This window comes from Leuciscus leuciscus (genome assembly GCF_965113295.1).
Source record: "Leuciscus leuciscus genome assembly, chromosome: 12".
NCBI lineage: Eukaryota > Metazoa > Chordata > Actinopteri > Cypriniformes > Leuciscidae > Leuciscus > Leuciscus leuciscus.
Genome location: NC_138736.1, coordinates 33,168,466 through 33,190,477, shown reverse-complemented (window position 1 = coordinate 33,190,477; position 22,012 = coordinate 33,168,466). Strand labels below are relative to the sequence as shown.

General features: G+C 36.6%; 2 protein-coding genes across 2 annotated transcripts; both read left to right on the top strand.

Moving 5' to 3' along the window:
- Positions 1 to 312: 312 nt before the first annotated feature.
- On the top strand, positions 313 to 2,373 carry LOC309511158 (4-galactosyl-N-acetylglucosaminide 3-alpha-L-fucosyltransferase 9-like). The gene has a single exon (XM_082186261.1). It carries the CDS (start codon positions 576 to 578, stop codon positions 1,767 to 1,769), a length of 1,194 nt encoding a protein of 397 aa, XP_082042387.1. The 5' UTR covers positions 313 to 575; the 3' UTR covers positions 1,770 to 2,373.
- Positions 2,374 to 15,936: 13,563 nt separating this feature from the next.
- On the top strand, positions 15,937 to 21,988 carry pdk2b (pyruvate dehydrogenase kinase 2b). The gene is made up of 11 exons (XM_082186259.1): positions 15,937 to 16,188; positions 16,769 to 16,910; positions 18,609 to 18,680; positions 18,785 to 18,969; positions 19,167 to 19,256; positions 19,343 to 19,420; positions 19,526 to 19,602; positions 19,694 to 19,792; positions 20,232 to 20,342; positions 20,424 to 20,537; positions 21,148 to 21,988. The coding sequence occupies exons 1-11, from the start codon at positions 16,071 to 16,073 to the stop codon at positions 21,289 to 21,291; spliced, it is 1,230 nt and encodes a 409-aa protein (XP_082042385.1). The 5' UTR covers positions 15,937 to 16,070; the 3' UTR covers positions 21,292 to 21,988.
- The last annotated feature ends 24 nt before the right edge of the window (positions 21,989 to 22,012 follow it).

Here is a 22,012-nt window from a genome sequence, read left to right as displayed (position 1 = left end):
ATTGCGACTTTATATCACGCAATTCCTTTTATCTCACAATTGAGTGATAAAAGTAGCAATTGTGAGTTATAAAGTCAGAATGGTGAGATAAAAAGCCACAATTACCTTTTTTATATTTTTTCTGTGTTTTTAGTTTACACTGAGCGGTATAATTTTTGAATACAAGGGCCCCAAACAGATCTTGCTGTTTTTGGCACTTGATTAAATAAATGCTTTGTTTATAATGAGGAGGATGTTTTAAGCTATGAAACTTGCATGTCAAAAGATCAAGGAAAAATCTGATTTTTCATGTCATGAACCTTAAATTATATTAAAAGAGACTTTTTATTATTAAGACACAAACCAGATATTAAAATGCTAAATAACATTCTACAGGCATATAAGGAAGAGTAAAATATAATAAATATTTTCACTATAAATAAACATTGTAGCCTACTTACAGACAGACTGGAACATTTTCCCATAAAAAAACAAGATGACCATTTATGTATTTTAAAGCTTATTTTATGATATTTTAAGCCAATTATTGATGCATTCTCTATCCTCTTCCCTGCATTAGTGAATGTCAACATAAAATGACGTCAACAACAACTGCTTCAAAAACCACTCGGATCTTTATATTTGCCTCGTTTTTGGTGGCATGTTTTATGTTCTATTTGTTCTACCTCACACCATCGGAATTCAAATATTCACCCATAAACTTGTTCAAATGCCCTGCTGATCAAGGCCAGATAAATAACATCAGCACAAAAACATGCCTCAACGTTCTTAAGATGCAGAACTTCACATGCACTGTGAATATGGATAAACCCCTGATTGGGGTTGAAACCCCAAAATCTGCATCAAAATCCTTGACTGAGAAAGAAGAACCAGAAACCATTCTATTGATCTGGATGTGGCCTTTTGGTGCTAGTTTTGGCTTAGGACCCTGCAGTTCGGCTTTCAATATCCATGGCTGTCGTTTAACAGATGACAGAAATCTGTTTAACCAAGCACACGGGGTTATGTTTCATCATAGAGATATCAGTGGGGATTTATCCAACATGCCGAAACTTCCACGACCTACCATCCAGAAGTGGATATGGTGGAATATGGAGTCTCCAACTAATTCAGCTTCACATCCCCCGCTAAAGGATCTGTTTAATCTGACTTCAAGTTACCGCCGGGATTCAGATATTCCAATGCCTTACGGTCGGCTCACAGAGGCCTCAGAGGAAGAGAAAAATTATACTATCCCAAAGAAGGATAAATTAGTTTGCTGGGTAGTAAGTCACTATAATCCAAGCTTTAGGCGTTCACAGTACTTTACTGAGTTAGTGAAATACATTGATGTGGAAGTCCATGGAGGACAATTCAACAAACGAATTAATAATGATGATTATATAAATGTGATGACCAGTTGCAAATTCTACTTGTCGTTTGAGAATTCCATTCATAGAGACTACATGACTGAGAAGCTGTTCAACCCTCTTGCGATTGGTACCGTTCCTGTCGTTATTGGCCCACCGAGAGAAAACTATGAGCAGTTCATACCAAGTGAATCCTTCATCCATGTGGATGACTTTCCATCCCCAAAAGAACTGGCTGATCATCTGAAACTCATGGACCAAAACGAGGACCTGTACAGGCAGTACTTCACCTGGAGAGAGCATTTTGTTTCAAAGAGAACATCATTCGGTCGTGACCATGCCTGTCGGATTTGTGATCATATTAGAAGGAATAAGCACTACAGTGTGGTCAAAGATATCAACAGCTGGTACTGGGGTTAGAGGCAAGTCATGAGTAAATAAACGTTATATTTACCATTACGTCACACAAACCATTATAAATGAATGGAAAATGATCTTTTCTTTTATCTTTTATACCTGTTTGGGGTAGGGATTAAAATGGTTCAAAGAATAAAATCAAATTTTGTAATGTTTTTTTTTTTCTGCAGAATGTAATAAATATTCTGTTATGTTTTTTTTTTCAAGACATTTGTCAGGTTTTTGTCCTTAAAATGCTGTTGTGTGTAATCATTTCTTATGTACAGTATCTCATCCCAAGTTTCCGTTGCTAATTCCAAAACGTAATTTTAGAGAGATTGATAGACTGCTTAATCATTTGTGAAATATACGCACTGTAATTTTTTATTTTTTTTATTTATGGTATTAAAAAAAAAAACGGCTATGTGGTCGCCTGAACTTTACTGTAAAAAAAAAACAGTACAGTGTAAAAAAAAATGGCTGCTGTGGCTGCCACCAAATTGCCTAGTGATTCGACATTGTTACCCTCCACAGTTGATTTTTACTCCCATTTGACGGGTGTTATTAGCTGTCATGGTCACACACGGTTTTTTTATTTATTGTTTTTTATTACCTTGTATGTCCAAGACTCACTGTGGCGAGCACGACGAGGTCGAGGGCCGTGGGAGGACGGCGCGAGGCCGGTGGCGCGATTGATAATGAGCGACACGTGCGCGACGCACCGGTCTCGCATCTCTCACGGAGGAGCGGAAGCATAAAGGAGGAGCGACGACAGTGAAGAGCGAGAGAGGACAGGCCTGAATTTGATTTGATGTGTTTGTGTTTTGTGTTGCCAGCAGTCGTCCTCCCACGGCCCTCGACCTCGTCGTGCTCGCCACACTCACTTTTCATGATTTTTTTATTTTATTTTATTTAAATTTTTTACCAAAATCAAGATTGAATCAAGATTCGTCCAAAATCTCAAGTTATAAAAGTTGAATTGCTATGCACAGGCTATTTAAGACTATATTGACTGATTAGATTAGTCTGGCTATCACCAGCCCGAGCTCAGTCTTTTAAGATTGAACATTAGTCTGAGGAGTCTGCTCTGTATTTTCTACTGCACAAGAGCTGTGATCAATGGGCATAGTTCAAATGAATCTGTACGCAATTGGATAGTCCTCCAACCAATCAGACCAACAATCCAGGTGACATACTCTGCAGCAAAAACTCCTAAAGGTGACCTATTTCGTTCTCAAAAAGGTGGATTTTCACCGAAAGGTGAGGATCGAGTTTGCATCTATGAAATATCTGCAGACGAGATGGTGTTTAATAAACTGAAACAGCCTACTGATACCAGTTTTCTTCCCCCAGATTCACATTGGCTGCTCTTGCTGCTCCTGTCACTTCTTAAAATGTTTACTAAGGCCGTTTCTCAATTGGCTCGTTTGCCACTCCAGTTGCCACTCTGGATTAAGAATAATGTGAAGACTGGAGAGAAAGAGAATTATCTTGGGTAACATCTGAAAAAACATTATTGACAGACAAAACAGTTTAGAAGCCAAGTGGTTCAAGTTCCGTTTGAAACTATTGTGAAATGAAGGTCTTTCTCGTAAAACTGGTTTGTACAGTAAGAGAACCTGCCCATTGTACATATATTGTCAGGGTACTGGTATGTTCCATACAACACAATGAAGTGCTAAACAAAAACAGAACAAAACAGAAACGTGTCATATTGGGATGACAACCTTTACTAAACAATACGAACCATGAATCATATAGGACCAATTAGGGATGATTCCTTAAAACTAATATTTTTTGGATGTTCTCTCTCTAATTAAATGTAATCAGGAGTTACCAGAATTTTTTTTACCACATGAATCATATTATGCAATTTCACATCATTACAAATTATCCCATACAGTGGCCACAAAAAGTATGAAGCCACAATTATAAATGTGCAGAGGGCCCAATTGTTTTCCTAAGGATTATTTAGGGCCCATGCCCTGAAAGGAATTTTATATACTCCTCCTAGGCAATTCATAATTGCCACCAAACCCGGTCAGCATGAAGCCAATACATTGATGATGCTAAATTGAGGACGGCTTTTTGATATCTCGAACAGTTTGGCCATGGCTCTGAAACGAATTTATGGCGAAAAAAAGGGAAACAGGAAGTGTTACAACTTCTGCACACATTGGCTGCGTCCGAAAGCGTATACTCACCGAGTAGGTACTTAATTTCAATAAGTACTTAGCCTACTTAACGAGCGCTAAAAGAGTAGGTACTTTATAGCCTGATCTCGTTAAGTATGAATGCGATCCGTACATCATCCGCCATGTTGACGTTATCATGTGACGTACAACGTTATCACAAGCGCAACAACTTAAAATATATGAGCGACAGGTTTAATTCATCTATCTGTACATATTTTGATATTGGTGAAACTTGCTCATTTTGTGGTCTTGTTGCCTAGAAAATCGCAACTTTTCATTTTCCGTCGGTCTTAGTACACAATGTAACTACAGAAGAGTCAAATTTTAAATAGGAAAAATATTGAAACTCTTTGGTCATTTTTTTTGAGAGAGATGCTAATGGTCCTGTCCGATTTCGGCTGAATGGATTCGAAAACGGTAAAACTCAACTGTTTAACTCTGGGGAAGTTGTAAAAGCCTATTTCCAAAGAAAGTGGAGTATCTCTTTAAAGATATTATTTTTTATTACGAAACCCCGAAATCGGCATCTCTTGAATATGTTTTTAATGTCTTCATTTTATATGCAAAAATGTTGGCCCACAAGCAAAAGTCGCTTAAATCTCCATTGTTTTCCTCTTTTTCTTGTTGAATTTAACTCTCGTTTTATCCCTCAGGCTTATAAATAGCAAACAAAAAATGCATTTCCTTTATGTATTATGAGTAGATAGAAATTATAAAGTCGTCAATTTGATGTATTATGATGAATTATTCAAAGATATTTAACCTCGTCATTGTGCTTTTTTTCCAGCGTATTCTTATATTATGATGTACACAAACCCATGGTATTTATGTTTTCTCTTTTTTTGTCATGATTGTTCATTGTTGAAAGATACAACCATGGTATCTTTCCCTGATCTTTATGTGACTATAAGTTCTGCAATAACAAAATGATATGAACGACAGGTGCACTAACATCATTATTGTTCTGTAAAGTTTCTTATGTTGTACTGTATTTTTTTTAAAACAGAATTATCCTCACAACAACAGCTGCCAGTTATATTTTTAAAAAACATGATTTTTCTTACAGTGCTAACAACCGAATATTATGTTAGCAGTAGAAATAAGAAGTTTATAGAATTGTTTATAGAATTATGCTGTGATCCTTAACGTTTCAACATTTACTAGATTAAGAACTGTAAATCTAATTTCCTCTTGTTTTTGATTGCCCTGACTGCAACTACCCAGTGTCAGAGGGGTATGCAGCAACAATCAATTCAATGGTTATTTAAAGTTTTACCGGGCTTTTTCAGCCACACTTTAGAGCGCCTGGTTACTGCGCCCCATGACTGTAACCATAGACTGTAAAAAATAGGCTGTAACACAACAAGTGCCTTAAAGCTACGGAATCCTAAGCTTCCCCGTGTTAAATTTGACATGAATATTTGCAAGCCTCCAAGCACAGACATCACACTGTAAATGCTACCTGTCGCCTTTCACCATCCACTTATTTAGCTGCTGCCCTTATTCATTTTCTATATTTAGCCCCCGACTGGCCCGACAGCTTTTTTGCTTTATCTATCTTTTTCGACTTAAATTCTAAACCTAAAGCATGACCGTTTTTTGTTGTTGATTTTTTTTAATGATTTGGTACAAAGTGCAAATAAAATGTTTAATGGCAAACTCATTACCTGATAATAAAATATGAGGGCCTATGATATATTGGTTCTGTAAAGCCCTATGTTATAGTTTTTAAAGATTCCGGTTTTCTAATAAGTTCTAATATGTAGGCCAGGAGGCTGAATCCAGCTTCTTATACTTCATATTCCATCTTAAAGGGGAACTGAAACGAACAAAATATAATTCGATAACATGTTGGTTATTAAAATTGTAAACAAATTAATTCAAAAATAATATTAAAAACAAAACATACATGAAGTTTTTCCCAATTCTGAAATTTACATTTGTTGTTATCAGAGCGCAGCCGTTCGATGACGTCACTGGCATGGTACCACTGTACCACTGCTATAATGTTATGTCAGGCTACGCTACTGCTAGCCTACTCTGACTGAACTGACTGATTTTGACAGTATGGACAGAGAACTGTTCAAGTTAACACTAAAAACAGCATTTAAGTAAGAAATTTAATCATCAAATGAAATAATAAAACTGCAGTCTTCACTGTATTATGAAACGTATACTGATTCTTATATAGACTGCTGTCACTTTAAGAACTACAGTAATGCAGGGATCTAGAATACACGATTTCTTACAGATGTTTACATTAATTTAAGACAAAACCAACTGTTTGTGAACCTTGTGTTTTTGACACTTTAAATGCAATAAGACGATAAAGAGAATTTAGTTTAGTGCACGCGCTGTGACAGCTGGCTGTGCATTGCGTTTAGGCGTGTGCGCTTGTCAAATTTAAACTGGCAAGGCACATTTTCACAGTTTGAAAGCGGCTGAAATCACACTAACAAGTATCTTGCGGGTGTCGTCGATGGATATTGCTTATATTGGATAGCATCCTCGTTGTCGGATTAATTTAGCAAGGTGATCTACGGTGAAGGTGTACATCACAATAACAACTAAGAGGTGAGTGGATTATTCGGTACTTGATGGCATCGGAGGTGTTATATTCGCTTGTTGGACAGATCACAATTTTAGAACATGCTCTTGAGATGCCATTTTTCTGCATTTAGCCTACCATGCCAGTGACGTCACGGACCGTTGAAGCTCAAGATGGCTGCGCCCTAGTAACAAAACAAAAAACTAACATCACTGTTTCCCCCCCTTGTAACTACTTAAGCAGTTTTAAGTGTCCTCCTACCACAAATAACAATGATAACACATCTGTTATATCACCTTTACTGAGTCTCCGCTAACTGCACGCGCACCTCCCCAAACGGACGAGGCGTTTATAGGCTACTTGACGCGCTCGCCGTTGTACTATTCTTTGAAACGACAGGGGGCGACTTGAGTGATTGTCCTCTAAACCATCAGGAATCAGTGGTGAGAAGAAGAAAGCTACACACGTTTAGGACACCACCACCAATACCACACTACGAAAAGAATCGTGTAAAACCCAGTAAACCCTGAGATTATTACTTGTGACAATAAAACAAAATATATGGATATGAGAATGTGTATACAATATAACTAAATTAATGATCTCTTACATATTTTATAATTTCACTAAACATTTCATTAAGTTTCGTGAACATTTTTATTAAACATGGACCTTTATGTTCATTAAAAATACTTTTTATGCTCATTTTTACGGCTGCGACACGGCTACCGGAGCTGATCGCGCCCATTCTAGTCAATTCTTGTGTTTACACCGGCCGCGACGCGGCGCGTTTCAGAAGCTTCCCAGAAGCGGCTCTCCGTGCCGCTTCGCTAAATATAGGCGCCTAGTCTATTTTTGACGGACGCGCGTCCAAGTCGCACCGGAAATACAAAATAAAAGTAAAAAAAAAACATTGTCAAATTCAAAATAAACACCCTGTGCAAACTCCCAAACGTATTACACACCAATATCCTTGGTAGAAACCATAGACTGTATGGTAGAAACCCAAAAATCAAGAAATACCACGTCGGACAGGCAAATCACTTGGTCTCGCGCATCCAGTCGCTCCGCTTCTGAAATATTCCTGGTGTGATTGGCACCGCGTCGAGGACGGAATAAAACCTTGTCGCAGACGTAATGCACTGCAGACGTTTGCAGTGTAAATGAGGGGTAGGCTAATTGTTGCTTAGGGACCTTGCGGTTTTTCTCTTTTTCGCGTTTTTAAAGGGATTGTGTTACTTTTGTGTCTATTTTCAGAATAAAAGAATAATAAACAATGTTTAAATGCAAATAACACTGATATATCAGCGAAAATGGACTGTAAAAATATAAAGGCACATAAATATAATTAGGCTACAGTATTATTTTAATTATTGTCATCAGCTCAATTTAGGGACCATGTGGTTTTTCTCTTATTCACACTTTTTAGGGACCCTGTTTGTATTGTTTCTATTTTCAGAAAATAATAATAACACAAAAAAGAAAATTCTCTAATTATTGCAAATAACATAACTTGAATGCATTTATATATCAATTGAATAAAAAATGATTAAAGCAATTATTACAGATTTCAGTTTCACGAAACAGATTATGCTCCAGCTTGGATCCAATGCCTCTTATGAAGACTTCAGATGACCCAGCACTTTTGAATAGATGAAACCTACCCCTGCAAGGACTCCAGAACATCAAACGTGGATGATTATACAAAATGATCATTTTATCTTTGCTTTAACATGCACATACATTTTTGCTTAAATGCATATGATATTTGTAAATACTATAATTTGCGGTATCTTATAACTGTACTTTCTGATATCATCTCATATACAAACTCTTTACTGTAGAATAACTTTTTAAGGTAGCTTTGAACATGGCACTTTACACAATGCACAATGAGCCGCCTATTGCATTTTCTGCCCATCAGTGCTGTTTCTCGCTGCCTCAGAGGGTGCGTTAAAGTGGACATAAGCCCATTATAGTAGGGGTACTCCTCTAACGAATTACTCATTTTAGCCACTTTTTACTGTAGAATAATTTTTTTATGAAACTTTGAACATGGCACTTTACACAATTCACAAAGAGCCGCCTATTGCATTTTCTGCACAATTCGTGGCGCTGTTTCTCGGCAGTCTCAGAAGGTGCGTTAAAGTGGACATTATCCCATTGCTACTCTTCTAACGAAATCCAAATTGTTTTTACTGTGGAATTGTGTTTTTATGAAGCTTTGAACTTGACACATTACACAATGCACAAAGAGCTGCCTATTGCATTTTCTGAACATTTCTATAGCCAATTAATATTGGCTATAGATCGACATAACATCTGTTTTAGTAAAAAAAAAAAGAAAAAAAAAAAAGGTTTTTATTCCCATTTTACGCACAAAACCCAATGGCCAGGGCTTGTAGGCTATTTGGTAGTCTATTATTGTCTTATTTTCACAATCATTTCGCTTTAAAATAAAATAAAACACACTTTCGTATTTACCCGATGTCTTACTGAAATACAGTGAATTATCATCAGTTTGTGTTTAGTGGATTCAATTCTGCTGATTTCTGTACATCATTTTTTCTGCTATACCTATTGTCCCCTGCGATAGCATATCAATTGTAATATCCATATTATACTGCCCTCTGCAGCTCCACTGGAGACATTTCTGGCTGTGAAGTCTTTTATGCTTATCAAAGCATTTATTTGATAAAAGTACAGATTAAACTGATTATTTGTATATAAAGTAAAAAGTATGAAATACTACAATTAAAAATAAATATTTTTTTTATTTTAATGTATTTCAAATGTAATTCAAATGTAATTCCTGTGTAATTCCTTGCAAAGCTCCATTACTCCATTTTCAGTGTCACATGATCCTTCAGAAATCATTCTAATTTGCTGCTCAAAAAACATTTCTAAATATTTTTGCAGTTGAAAACAGTTGTCCAGCTTATTATATGGGTAACATGGGGGAAGTGTGTAACATTATTTTTAAAGTGTAACATATTTAGGTATAAGTTTAGCATGTGCAGAATGATGATGCATCTGCCAATGTGTTATTTTAGGAAATAAATAGAAACATTTGCTAATTTAATTGTTAATTAAATTGTTTAATTGTAGAACAAAATGTAAAAAGAGGCCATCTTACCCCATAACTGGGACAAACCTTTACAGAATGTACAAATGGCTTTGATATAATTCTTATTAATATTTATATATATTTTAAAGATTAAAAAATTGGCCTATGTCATAATAGCAAAATTATAAATGCAAATTTAAAGGTCTAAGGGTCTTACCCCAGGAGGCATCTTACTCTGACTTATACCCTATGTGTAAATCATGATAGATTTGTCTTCAATTTGAAAGAAAATATCTATTTTTTTAAGAACTTATGTAACAATGTTACAGTCTTTCTTTACTGTCACTTGTGATCAATTTAATGTACCAAATTCATTTTAATATGTGACCCTGGATCACAAAACCAGTCACATGTCGCACGGGTATATTTGTGGAAATAGCCAACAATACATTGTATGGGTCAAAATAAATCGATTTTTCTTTTATGTCAAAAATCATAGATTCCATGAAGATATTTTGTACATTTCCTACCGTAAATATATAAAACATTTATTTGTGTGAGTGAATGCAGCACAATCGCGAACATAAATGAACAACTTTAAAGGCGATTTTCTCAATGTTTAGATTTTTTTGCACCCTCAGATTCCAGATTTTCAAATAGTTGTCTCTCGGCCAAATATTGCCCAATCCTAACCTAACAAACCATACAATCAATGGAAAGCTTTCAGATTTATTCAGCTTTCAGATGATGTATAAATCACAATTTCAAATATAGCTGCAAGCAGCAATTACCGGGGCCAAGCAGAATAAGACGACAAGACATGCCATGCCAACATTGCTGAAAGTGTCAGACCAACTACAACAATGAGCAATTAAAGACATTTAAAGAAGATTTTAGGTGAAATGACAAAAAAATCATAAAAACAGTAATTAAAAATATGATTTAATATTATTAACACTTTCGACCAATGGGTGGCGCAGTTACATAACTGATGTGATGTGGTCAGAGTGAAGTAACAATGACACATACAAAGTTTGGTGACAATATGTCAAGGCATTGCAGAGATAAAGCCTGAATAATACTTTTGGCATCATGCCTCAACTTTGCTGCTGCGCTATACGAAAACGGTTTTGTCTATCGACCAAGCGGCAACATTCTAATCTGAAAAATGAAGCCTACCCGGAAGTGCGAAAAACTGCAATACATCGAAAATCCGCTAGGGGAAGGTCCCAAAAGGGAGCAAATGTCCATACACCCCCATGTTAAAATGTCCGTTTTCACAGTATAAATTCATGTTTTTACAGGTTGGTCCCATGGACTTTTATTGTATTTTTCGATAGGTTCCGAGTGCCTGACAACTGTGAGGGGGGTGAATTTTTTTCTAACTCGTTAGTTTAGATCGTATTTAGATATAAAATGTATGACAAATAAGGGCGCGATTGACAGCTTGATTGACAGCTGACAATGAGCATAGGCTGCGCCGAGTGGAATTCCTGAAATTTGACGTCTCCGCCATGATCTGACACAACACATCATACCTGTAAGTTATCCTTTCTGAACATTTGTATTGAAATATGGCGCCGCCCATACCCCCCATAAACGGCCTCAAAACTGTTCTTCAGAAGTCTATGGGTGACGTCACAGACGCTTTGTCCATATTTTTTACAGTCTATGCTATCGACACGAAATCCATAACTTTTAGTCAGCACAGTCTGGAGAATACGATTCGATTTTGGTGGAAATCAGACAAACGGTCTAGGAGGAGTTCGAAAAAGTATGCATTGAATGAAAATCAAGATGGCGGACAGGAAGTTAGGCCATATAAGGAAAACTTGGTATCTATGTTATCGGCTTGACCCAAGGAATCTATTAAGAACAGTGTCATAACGATAGGCAGATTTGTTCAAAAGTTATTAGCAGTTTTGGGAATTTTGTTATAACTTTTGACCACAAGGTCCGAAACTTCTCATGCTCCTTCAGGGCTTCGTGCTGATGACCCATACCAAGTTTCGTAACAATCCGTTAATGCGTTCTTAAAATACAGCATTTTATCACAAAATTCAAAATGGTAGACAGCCAAAATGGCCGATATGGTAAAATTGGATATCAGTCGACTCGGCATGTTGCCCTGAATCTAACAAGACCAATTGTATGATTTTTGGAAAAACTGTTCAGAAGTTCTAAGCAAAAATATCAATTTTTCATATCTCCGGACCAGTAGGTGGCGCTGCGCCGAAACGCAGCATGTAGCCTCAGGTCATGCTTGTGATGACATGTACCAAGTTTGGTCTGAATCCGATAAAGCGTTACGGAGGTACAGCCTTATGTCTGTTTTCGCAAGCGCTACGTAAAATTTATTTGTGCGGTATTCGAGAACGGTCTGATCAATTTTTATGAATTATATAACTTTTTGTCGGCATGGTCTGTAGATGGTCTGGTTCAATTTTCGTGAAAATCTGAGAATCGGCCTAGGAGGAGTTAAAAAAAGTAGTTTTTCAGATAATTCAAAATGGCGGACAAATTTCCTATCGAATCGGCTTGAGCCAAGGAATCATGGGGGGGAAAGAATTTTGTTGCTAGCCCTTGTGGTTCAAAAGTTATTAGCATAAACATGTGTAAAACTTTGGGCAGTTGGTGGCGCTAGAAGGATTGAGTTGGAGACTCCAAATGGTGTCTCCAAATTTGCTATGGTGACTTTTCAGAATGTCCTCTATCAGTGTGCCAAATTTCATAACTTTCCCGCAATCGGTTCTATGGGCTGCCATAGACTCCCAGTCGGAAGAAAAAGAAGAAGAAGAAGAACGGGTATACGAGCGTTTGGGACGCTCAGGGGTTCAAGATTAATGCAGTCAAGATGGTGGTGTGTGTGTTTCCGGTAAGAGAAACACTAGATGGAATCCGGTTCAACTTATTTATTCAAAGGGAATTTGTATACGTTGATTCACAAATGTATGTGTGTGGTCCATAATCATCTACGCACTGAGAAAAAACATATACATATACATTGTTGGACAACCGACCAGCCGGCCTGATTTGCAACTCAGCTGCCGATTTTGCATGTCCACACCTGGCCGAGCCGAGCCGAGCCGAGCCCTGCACAACACCAACGACTCAGGGGGCGTGGTTAGGGCTTTCTCACATAGGTAACAGATACAATAGGTGCCTCCGCACCTTCGGTGCTTGGCCCCTAAAAAATTGAGCCATGTGACTGGTTTTGTGGTCCAGGCAAACATTTCACAGGAAACACTATGTCAGCAATTAGATGTTAATTTAAGTTAATTAATAAATTATTTGCTGACAATTGCCAAAGACCCATTACTCAAATTTTAAAGATGACGTTTCTTCACTTCTTGGATATTTTACTGCATAGGCCTATAGCATGGATCCTGTTATTTACAGTTAATAATATATTACAAAGCCCATATGGCTCATATCCTGTTGGTTTATCAAAAAAAAAAAAAAAAAAAGGGAATGAAAAATGTTGGGTTTTGTCATGGTGTATCTTGATGGGGAAAGACCAAGTTACTAAAGCTTTGAAAAGCAATCAGTGTGGAACTTTTTATTTAATTCCAATTTTTTTTTTATTGAATTTCAAAAATACAAAACAAATCAGTTGTTCTCGAAACATTAAACAAACAAGGTTTATCCACATAAGGATGCAATAACTTACAATAAATAAGATCAAATGAAAATGAAAGGGCATCCGGACTTCTGCATAACCGCTCTGCTCTTTTAGTTCATCATTGAAATGTTATTCAGTTTTATTTTGTGATCCTTTTTCATTTCTCTAGGCTCTTTTGTTCAGGCTGGGTGTTTGCAGAAGCCGTCAGAATAAGAAAGCGGATGCAGAAGCGTTTACTTTATCTCAAGATTAGCCTAATTTTCAGGGCATAAAAAGACAAAAAAAATAATTAGTCGAAAATGGACTCATCTTAAAGGGTTATGTGATGATTGTGTAAAAAGTCCAGTTTTCTAGTTCACACTGACTCAAGACCAGTTTAAACTGGTGGTTGTTTTGGATCATGGTAACTGGTTTCTCACTTGTGCAAACTTGTAGATCATGTTCGTCTAACTTCCTCCTCCAGGGAGCAGTCGTGAGACGTTTAGACGCTGCTTTTATGCAATCTGTTTTCCAGTATAGTCTTGTTTACTGCAGTATGTTTCACATCTCAGAAGGCCAGTCCAGTTCAGTCTATACTGCAGTGATTGATAGCTCTTAATTGAAGTGTTTTTCCTTTCTTCTGTAAGGAAGTCACACTATCTAGACCTGTTTTATTCCTTTAAATGTTTGTGACGAATGATTAAATAATCTTCAGATGTTTTATCCTTTATAACAAGGGAATAAAAGCTGCATATTTTATGTTTTTATAAATAATGTCTATATATACAGTACAGGCCAAAAGTTTGGAAACATTACTATTTTTAATGTTTTTGAAAGAAGTTTCTTCTGCTCATCAAGCCTGCATTTATTTGATCAAAAATACAGAAAAAAAATTGATGAATAAAAGGTTAAAAAGAACTGCATTTATTCAAAATAAAAAAATATTTTCTAATAATATAAGTCTTCTTTTCTATCACTTTTTATCAATTTAACACATCCTTGCTGAATAAAAGTATTGATTTATTTCAAAAAAAGAAAGAAAAAAATTACCGACCCCAAATTACTGACGAGTAGTGTATATTGTTAAAAATATTTGCTTCTTTTTTTATTATTATTATTATTATTACTTTTTATTCATCAAAGTATCCTAAAAAAGTATCACAGGTTATGAAAAAATATTAAGCAATAGAACTGTTTCCAACTTTGATAATGAATCATCAAATTAGAATGATTTCTAAAGGATCATGTGATAGACTGGAGTAATGATCCTGAAAATTCAGCTTTGCATCACAGAAATAAATGATAATTTAAAGTATAATAAATTGAAAACCAATTATTTTAAATTGTAATAATATATCAAAATATTACTTTTTTTTTCTGTATTTTTGATCAAATAAATGCAGGCTTGATGAGCAAAAGAAACTTCTTTCAAAAACATAAAAAATAGTAATGTTTCCAAACTTTTGGCCTATATATATATATATCCTTTATATAAAGGGTTAGTTCACCCAAAAATGAAAATTATCCCATAATTTACTCACCCTCAAGCCATCCTAAGTGTATACGACTTACTTCTTTCAGCAAACACAACTGGAGTTATATAAAGAAATATATGCTGGCTGTTCCAAGCTTTATAATGGGAGTGAATGGTACCCTAGAATTTGAAGACCAAAAAAGAGCATCCATCCATCATAAAAGTAATCCATACAGTTCCAGGGGTTCATAAAGCCTTATGAAGTGAAGCGATTCGTTTTTGTAAAAAAAAAAAAAAAAAAAAATGAAATCCAATACCTTTATAAACTAGAATCACTTGTCACTCTCATTATAAAGCTTTTTTTTTAATAACTCCGATTGTGTTTGGCTGAAAGAAGAAAGTCATAAACACCTAGGATGGCTTGAGTGTCAGTAAATTATGGGATAATTTTCATTTTTGGGTGAACTAACTCTTTAAGTCACACTTAAACTTAAATGAATGTGTTAAAATAATATAACAAAATGATCAGAACAAGTAACATTTGTTTTAAAGAAAGATACCATACATTTTAACGTTATGTGTGTGTGTGTGTGTGTGTGTGTGTGTGTGTGTGTGTGTGTGTGTGTGTGTGTGTGTGTGTGTGTGTGTGTGTGTGTGTGTGTGTGTGTGTGTGTGTGTGTGTGTGTGTGTGTGTGTGTGTACTAAAACAAGGTCAATACTCTCATTTACTTTTGTCATTCATTTGATTCCTTTTCATTTACGTGCATATGAAGTCACCTCATCATGGGACATCAAATCCGTACTGGCTTACTCTGACCTGTTACTCTTACCAGTTACTGGTCATTATTGCATATTGCACATTTCTATGATGCATCACTGTATTTTATCATTTTTAAATAGGCCAAGTGGATTTTGTAATGCTTGTATTGGCAGCCTAATTTTTCAGGTTTTTATTTATTTATTTATTTTCAGGCTGCGTTGCCGCTGCTCTCAATGATAAATTCCTGTATCGGGTCCAACTGGGTGATGGGTGAAGCCAGACCTCGTAATGTCCAGCTGACTGTATCATCTTTTATGGGTCGTCTTGTTGTGATGCTGTCGTGTCGTGTGATTTTCCATGTTGCAGCACAAACATCACGCAGATGCAAGGTAAGGTGCAAGGCAAAACACACGTTGTTGATCGCGATCTTGAGCGTTGACGTGTATCCCGTTTCCTCTGTCTGATTGGTCACTATCGACATCGACGTAATAATGTAGGCGTGTCACTGTGCAAGAACGCAAACTTTAAAGAGTTGTGAACACCAGGGCTCAAGACAGACACAGACTGAATAAAGAAATTCACGCGAGGATACACTGATAACTTTTCCAGATACACGTCTTTGTTTTGTACATTGACAACGTTTGTTTTTGTTTTTAGTTCAGATATTAAGGTTTTCCAAGATGAAGTTTGTAAGATTTATAATGAGGAATGCTGCTATGCTAAATGTACCAAAACATATCGATTACTACGCGAAATTTTCTCCATCGCCGTTGTCAATGAAGCAGTTTCTGGATTTCGGTGAGTTTATTTTATTTTTTTGTGCAAAATACGATGAATAGTGATGACATTTGCCATTTGTGCACATGCTTTGCAAGGATAGATGATAAATTATTTTTATTTTTAGATCATTTGAATGATATCTTTATGTAAAAATTATATATATAATTATAAATACGCAAAAAAAAAAAAAAAAAAAAAAAAAAGGTTCCAACAACAAACTATTGTAGAATGTGCTTACCGCCTGCGAACGCGTTCAACTGATGGAGTAACCATAGTAACATTTCGCTGCTCTTGCACTTTCCGTAAGGTTATCGTACTGACAGTATTTGTAACTTTATTATAGGTTTATGAACAAAAATGCTCAAATGTATTGTTAAAAATATTGTAAATATTTTAGCTTGTGCTATAGGGACGCCAAAATAGCCTATAGTGTGTGCACGAAACGAACCTCAAAATAAATTACTGACAGATAAAAAAACAAAAATAACTTGTAAGTCATTCAGTAGGCTAATTGCTGTTCAAGACATAGTAACGTTTGTTCTTGCTGATATTCCAGTTATAGTTTATCGCTGATGTTTCTGTCACGTTCTCTTTGCAGGATCCACAAATGCCTGTGAGAAAACATCTTTCGCCTTCATCAGACAAGAGCTTCCCGTGAGACTAAGTAACAGTTTGAAGGAGATCAACCTTTTACCTGACCAACTGATACTGACACAGTCCGTTCAGCTGGTTCGCAGCTGGTAAGTTCATGTTTTGGAGTATCAGACAAAAAAAAGACCAAAAAAAAGGAATTAACTCTTGAAGTGTCTTATAGTTTGAGTAAACAGACAGAAAAGAAAAAGATGAATCATGTGAAAGTATTATCTAATACATTGCTGAACATATTAACCCGTTAAAATTGTGTATTTTTCACGCGTGCATTATGTAACTTGTCCCACGGCTCCTAACTGAACGATGAACTTTGCCCTAGTTCTCCAGACCCCAGCCTGAATCTTCTAAGCCTCGATACGTTACACCACTCTGAAGATTAAAGTACAGAGTTTCATCCTATTATATATATATTAATACAGACACTGGTGTGTTTACTAGAAGGCTGTCTGGGGGTACGATTATGCAACGGATATGGCGGTTAACTTCAGAAAGTGAAATTTGAGAAGGTGCAACGTATAGCTGTGACGCGCAGACTTGTTTTCGAGAACAGTATGTTCTACTGTACATGTGTTACCGCACCGCGAGGAGGAGGGAATGAGTGGTAACATCTTATAAACAAAGCAGGGGGGGAAAGTCATTTAATATTTATAGTTAATATTAATATCAAATATATTCAAAAGAATATCTGAAATAAAAAATATTATATTATAATACTCTATGTGAGAGCCAGTGTTATTTTAGTATTATTTGTCATTGATATTTTATTCATAATAATTATTTATGTTTTTTTTTAAATTAGCATTAATTTATTGTATTTCAGTTTTAGTAATTTTAGTACTTGCTAATCTAATATTTATATTTAATTTAATTTGAGCTTTATTTCAATTCCGAATTTTTTTTTTTTTATGATTTTAGTTAACAATAATAACACTGGTTTTAGTTAACAAAACAACACTGGTGAGTGCTTAGAAATGCAAAATTTGACAAACATTGTGTAGGTTGAGGGTCTTATTGGAGACAAACTCTCAAACTCTGACTCTCACATAAGGAATTTACCTTGGTATTGAAGCTTTAAGCACACACATATAATACGACTCAAAATAACATTTAAGAATAACATACATATAAAAAAAGTATCAAGATAGGAAAATAAGGACTAAACACAAAACAAACAAACAAAAACAGCAAAAGAATTGAAGAGCTCAACACGGGAAAAGTGTCTCGCTGCAGCCTGCGGTGGACATCCAACCCGGCCCACATCCAAGAGATGTCCAAATACGTCGTGATTTATTTTTTCCTGCAGCCAATTCTTACGATTTTATTGGTCATGTCAATCACAGTACTGATTTCCTACACCAAACACTGATCCATAAACCTGCCCGTCACTATAAACTTAACAATGACATTTGGTGCAGGGCAGGATTTCTGATGAAGTGGTTTGGAGGGGAAAAATCATGCTTCCTCATTAACTTTGAAACAGGAAGAAGCATCGAGAAGACTAAACCCTTACACATTTACTCCTTATATGACAGACCGCACTGAAACCCACTCAAAACCTACCCTTACGCCTAAAAACCCTTTTAATCTGGGATTTGCATACTGAAACAAACCTAAAACCAACCCTTACGCCTGAAAACCCGTTCAATCGGAATCCTACATTCAACAAATCAGGTTTGGTCCCACTTGGATGTGGACGGGTTGGATGTCCAGCTTGATTGGTGGCACCATCTTGATAGTGTACAAGTTAACCTTTCATCCTGTTTGTTTTCTCTCTCTTACCTTCTCAGGTTTGTTCAAAGCCTGATTGACATCCTAGAATTCCAAGGCAAGAGTCCCAATGACCCTAGAGTTCTTGAAGAGTAGGTTCTTCAATCTACATACACATCCAACATGAATGTTAAAGCAGTAGTATTAAAACAAAACAGCAGGATTCATGGTGTTGTTTTGTTCTTTGTCCCTAAAGTTTTGTGGAAGCTCTGGTGACCATTAGGAACAGGCACAATGATGTGGTACCCACCATGGCCCAGGGTGTCATTGAGTATAGGGATGCATTTGGGGCAGACCCTGTGACATGTCAGAACATTCAGTACTTTCTGGACCGCTTTTACATGAACCGCATCTCCATTCGCATGCTCATCAACCAGCACAGTAAGTAAATCTTGTCCTAATACCCGGACTTTCTGTCAGCACTTAAAGTCAGCACTTTAAATGCGCAGGTCATTAGATCTTGAATAATCCAGCCTGTTCCTGTTCGAGTCAATTATTCACTGGATATGCGAGAATGATTACCTCGTGTAGTGCACCTCTAACCCTCTGTTCCCGTTTGTTTCCTGCTCTATCTCCAGCTCTGATCTTTGATGGCACCACAAATCCAGGACATCCCAGCAGCATCGGGTGCATTGACTCCTGCTGTGACGTCACAGATGTAATCAGAGGTGAGTGCTTTAGTGCATACTGTAATACAAATATTACCCTAGCGACAAGTGCAAATGCAACATTAATGTCCTGTGTTCTGCTTCAGATGCATACGAGTGTGCCAAAATGCTCTGTGAGCAGAATTACCTCGGATCTCCTGAGCTGGAGCTTGCAGAGATAAACGGTGAGGAACAGACATTCTCCGGACTATGCATTAAATCATATTCCATCTAGTAACCTAATGTTCACAAACTACATTGTATCTTATAATATTTGTTCTCTGTTGCAGCAAAAGACAAGTCGCAACCAATCGAGATATCCTACGTTCCTTCTCATCTTTACCACATGGTTTTTGAGCTCTTCAAGGTAGACATGGTGCTTTATTTCAGATTCACATGGATTGAAGAAATAATTATAGATTGTAAAAATATCTTTTTTTATGTCTCCTCCTCTCTAGAATGCAATGAGGGCTACTGTTGAGAATCATGAAACAAGCAGCACATTGCCACCAATCAAAGTCAAGGTTGCTCTAGGCAGGCAGGACCTGTCAATCAAGGTGCGTAAATGAAAGTTCAAGTCTTAAGAGAAATTTGGCAGAGAGAATAATTTTATCTCCACCTATTACCTTGTGTGAGGTCACACCGCCACCGCCTTGCTTGAATCATTCTTCTCAACCTTCCCTAGATCATGCGATAACTGATAATAACGTTATATAAACTCTCCTAAAGATTAATTTTCTAATCACCCTTGATCAACTTTCAGATGAACCAGATCAGCTTTGACTAGTATTAATGATACCGTCAACCTTTGCCCTGCTTGGTGGCTAAAGAGCGCGACAAAGCAGACATTGAAATGCTATATCCATGCTACTTATACAACAGTCAATCTCTTAGTCTCGGTCTTAATGATGCAACCCACACATATTTGTCATCTGATGTAATGCAGCTCAAAAAACACATTATTGTCTTCTAAACATTCACTTTTTCATGTTCCAGATCAGTGACCGGGGTGGTGGCGTTCCTTTCAGGAAGATTGATAGACTTTTTAGCTACATGTATTCGACTGCGCCCAGACCTACTCTTGGTGACCATCAACGGACCCCAATGGTAGGAACACAGGACGCTCTTTAACACTTCATAATAACAGTCATGAACAAATGTTTCAAACCTGCCCTGTTATTCCCTCAGGCCGGCTTTGGTCATGGCCTTCCCATCTCCCGCCTGTACGCACGCTACTTCCAAGGTGATCTCCAGCTTTATCCAATGGAGGGCTATGGTACGGATGCTGTTATTCAGCTGAAGGTAAGATCATTACATAAAGGGTTAGTTTGCATAAATGTAGAAATGATGTTCATTCACTCATCCTCATGCTGTTCCAAACCCACACACTCTTCAAAAGTTCTTAAAATGTGTTTTCAGAAAACAAAATCTTTTTCACTTAGAAAAAAAAAAAATTATTTAAAGAACGGTTCACTGAAAGGTTCTTTGGGGAACCAAAAATGGTTCTTCTATGGCATTTCTATACGAAAACACAATTTTGGAACCTTTATTTAAAATAAAAAATAAATAAAATGGTATGACTTTTTTTTGCCCTGTGAAGATACACAAAAGTAGTCAATGTATGTTTTGTTTACCATGAAAACGAACTGAGTCAACATTATGCTGAACTTCTCCTTTTGTGCTCTAAAAAAAGAAAGAAGGTCATACAGGTTTGGTACAAATCTGTAAAAAATGACACAATCTGCATTTTACGTTAAATTTTAAACGATCAGCGAGATGATCAATCATACTGAGAGTTTTGTTGACACTGACCTTATTTGTTGAGCTTGTACCTGTGCAAAACATCCTGTTAACTTTGGACATTACATTACACTCTTCAAATCATTAATCCACAACGGTCTTCTGCCCACAGGCCCTGTCCACAGATTCAGTAGAGAAGCTTCCGGTGTTTAATAAGACTGCCTTGCGGCATTACAAATTCAACCAGGAAGCTGATGACTGGTGCGTCCCGAGAAAGGAGCCGCTGAACTTTGCTGCGTACAAGTCTGCAAAGTGAACCACAGGAGTTGCTTGACTTAAAGATATAACAAAGGTCTTCAAGAAAGGCCACCGTTGTGAATGCTCGCATTCCCTACCGAACTAGGGACCAATGACGGCATTTCCCAATATTCTTCGAGTAGAAGAACTGGGAACACTTAAACTGCATGTGGCCAGAATTTAAGATGCCAAACAGTAGATTCCTTAGTATTAAAGTAAGTTGTTACTGTGGTGCTGCTGAAGTGGGTGTTTTTAAGCAAAAGCTATCAGGCACGAAGAGTGTGAAGACCTGGAGGGGCGAGAGGTGATTAGATGCATGTGAACCTGATTGAAGCAGAGTTAAGTTGCAGAAGTCTGAAGAGAAGTTTATGTATTGCGAAGGAGTAAAATACTGAAATGGATAGGTGAGATATGAGACATTTCAGAGGTCGGAGAAAATGGATGAATTGTCATAAGTGTCAATTCAAAAAAAGGGAGGCTGTGGCCAAAGATGTTTTTTTCCTTCTTTAAAGAGGCTGGAAGTTTTGAAATCATACTTGATGTGTGATTAATATTTAGTATTATAAGAAAAGCATGTATGTTAATATATATTAATAACACTGTGCTGTTTTGTTTCATTGTTTTATGAATGACCACAATATTTATCTTTGTTAAAAGGACCCTTGTTGTTTGAGATTTTTATATAAATTAAATAAATCTGATCATTTTTTCATCAAGATGCATAAGATGTTGTTATTGCA

What these genes read in the sequence shown, in the direction of transcription:
- LOC309511158 (XM_082186261.1), top strand. Translation starts at nt 576, where the DNA reads ATGACGTCAACAACAACTGCTTCAAAAACCACTCGGATCTTTATATTT.
- pdk2b (XM_082186259.1), top strand. Translation starts at nt 16,071, where the DNA reads ATGAAGTTTGTAAGATTTATAATGAGGAATGCTGCTATGCTAAATGTA. An exon ending in GAAGCAGTTTCTGGATTTCG is followed by an intron (nt 16,189 to 16,768) that starts GTGAGTTTATTT and finishes TTCTCTTTGCAG; the next exon opens with GATCCACAAATGCCTGTGAG. An exon ending in GTTCAGCTGGTTCGCAGCTG is followed by an intron (nt 16,911 to 18,608) that starts GTAAGTTCATGT and finishes TTACCTTCTCAG; the next exon opens with GTTTGTTCAAAGCCTGATTG.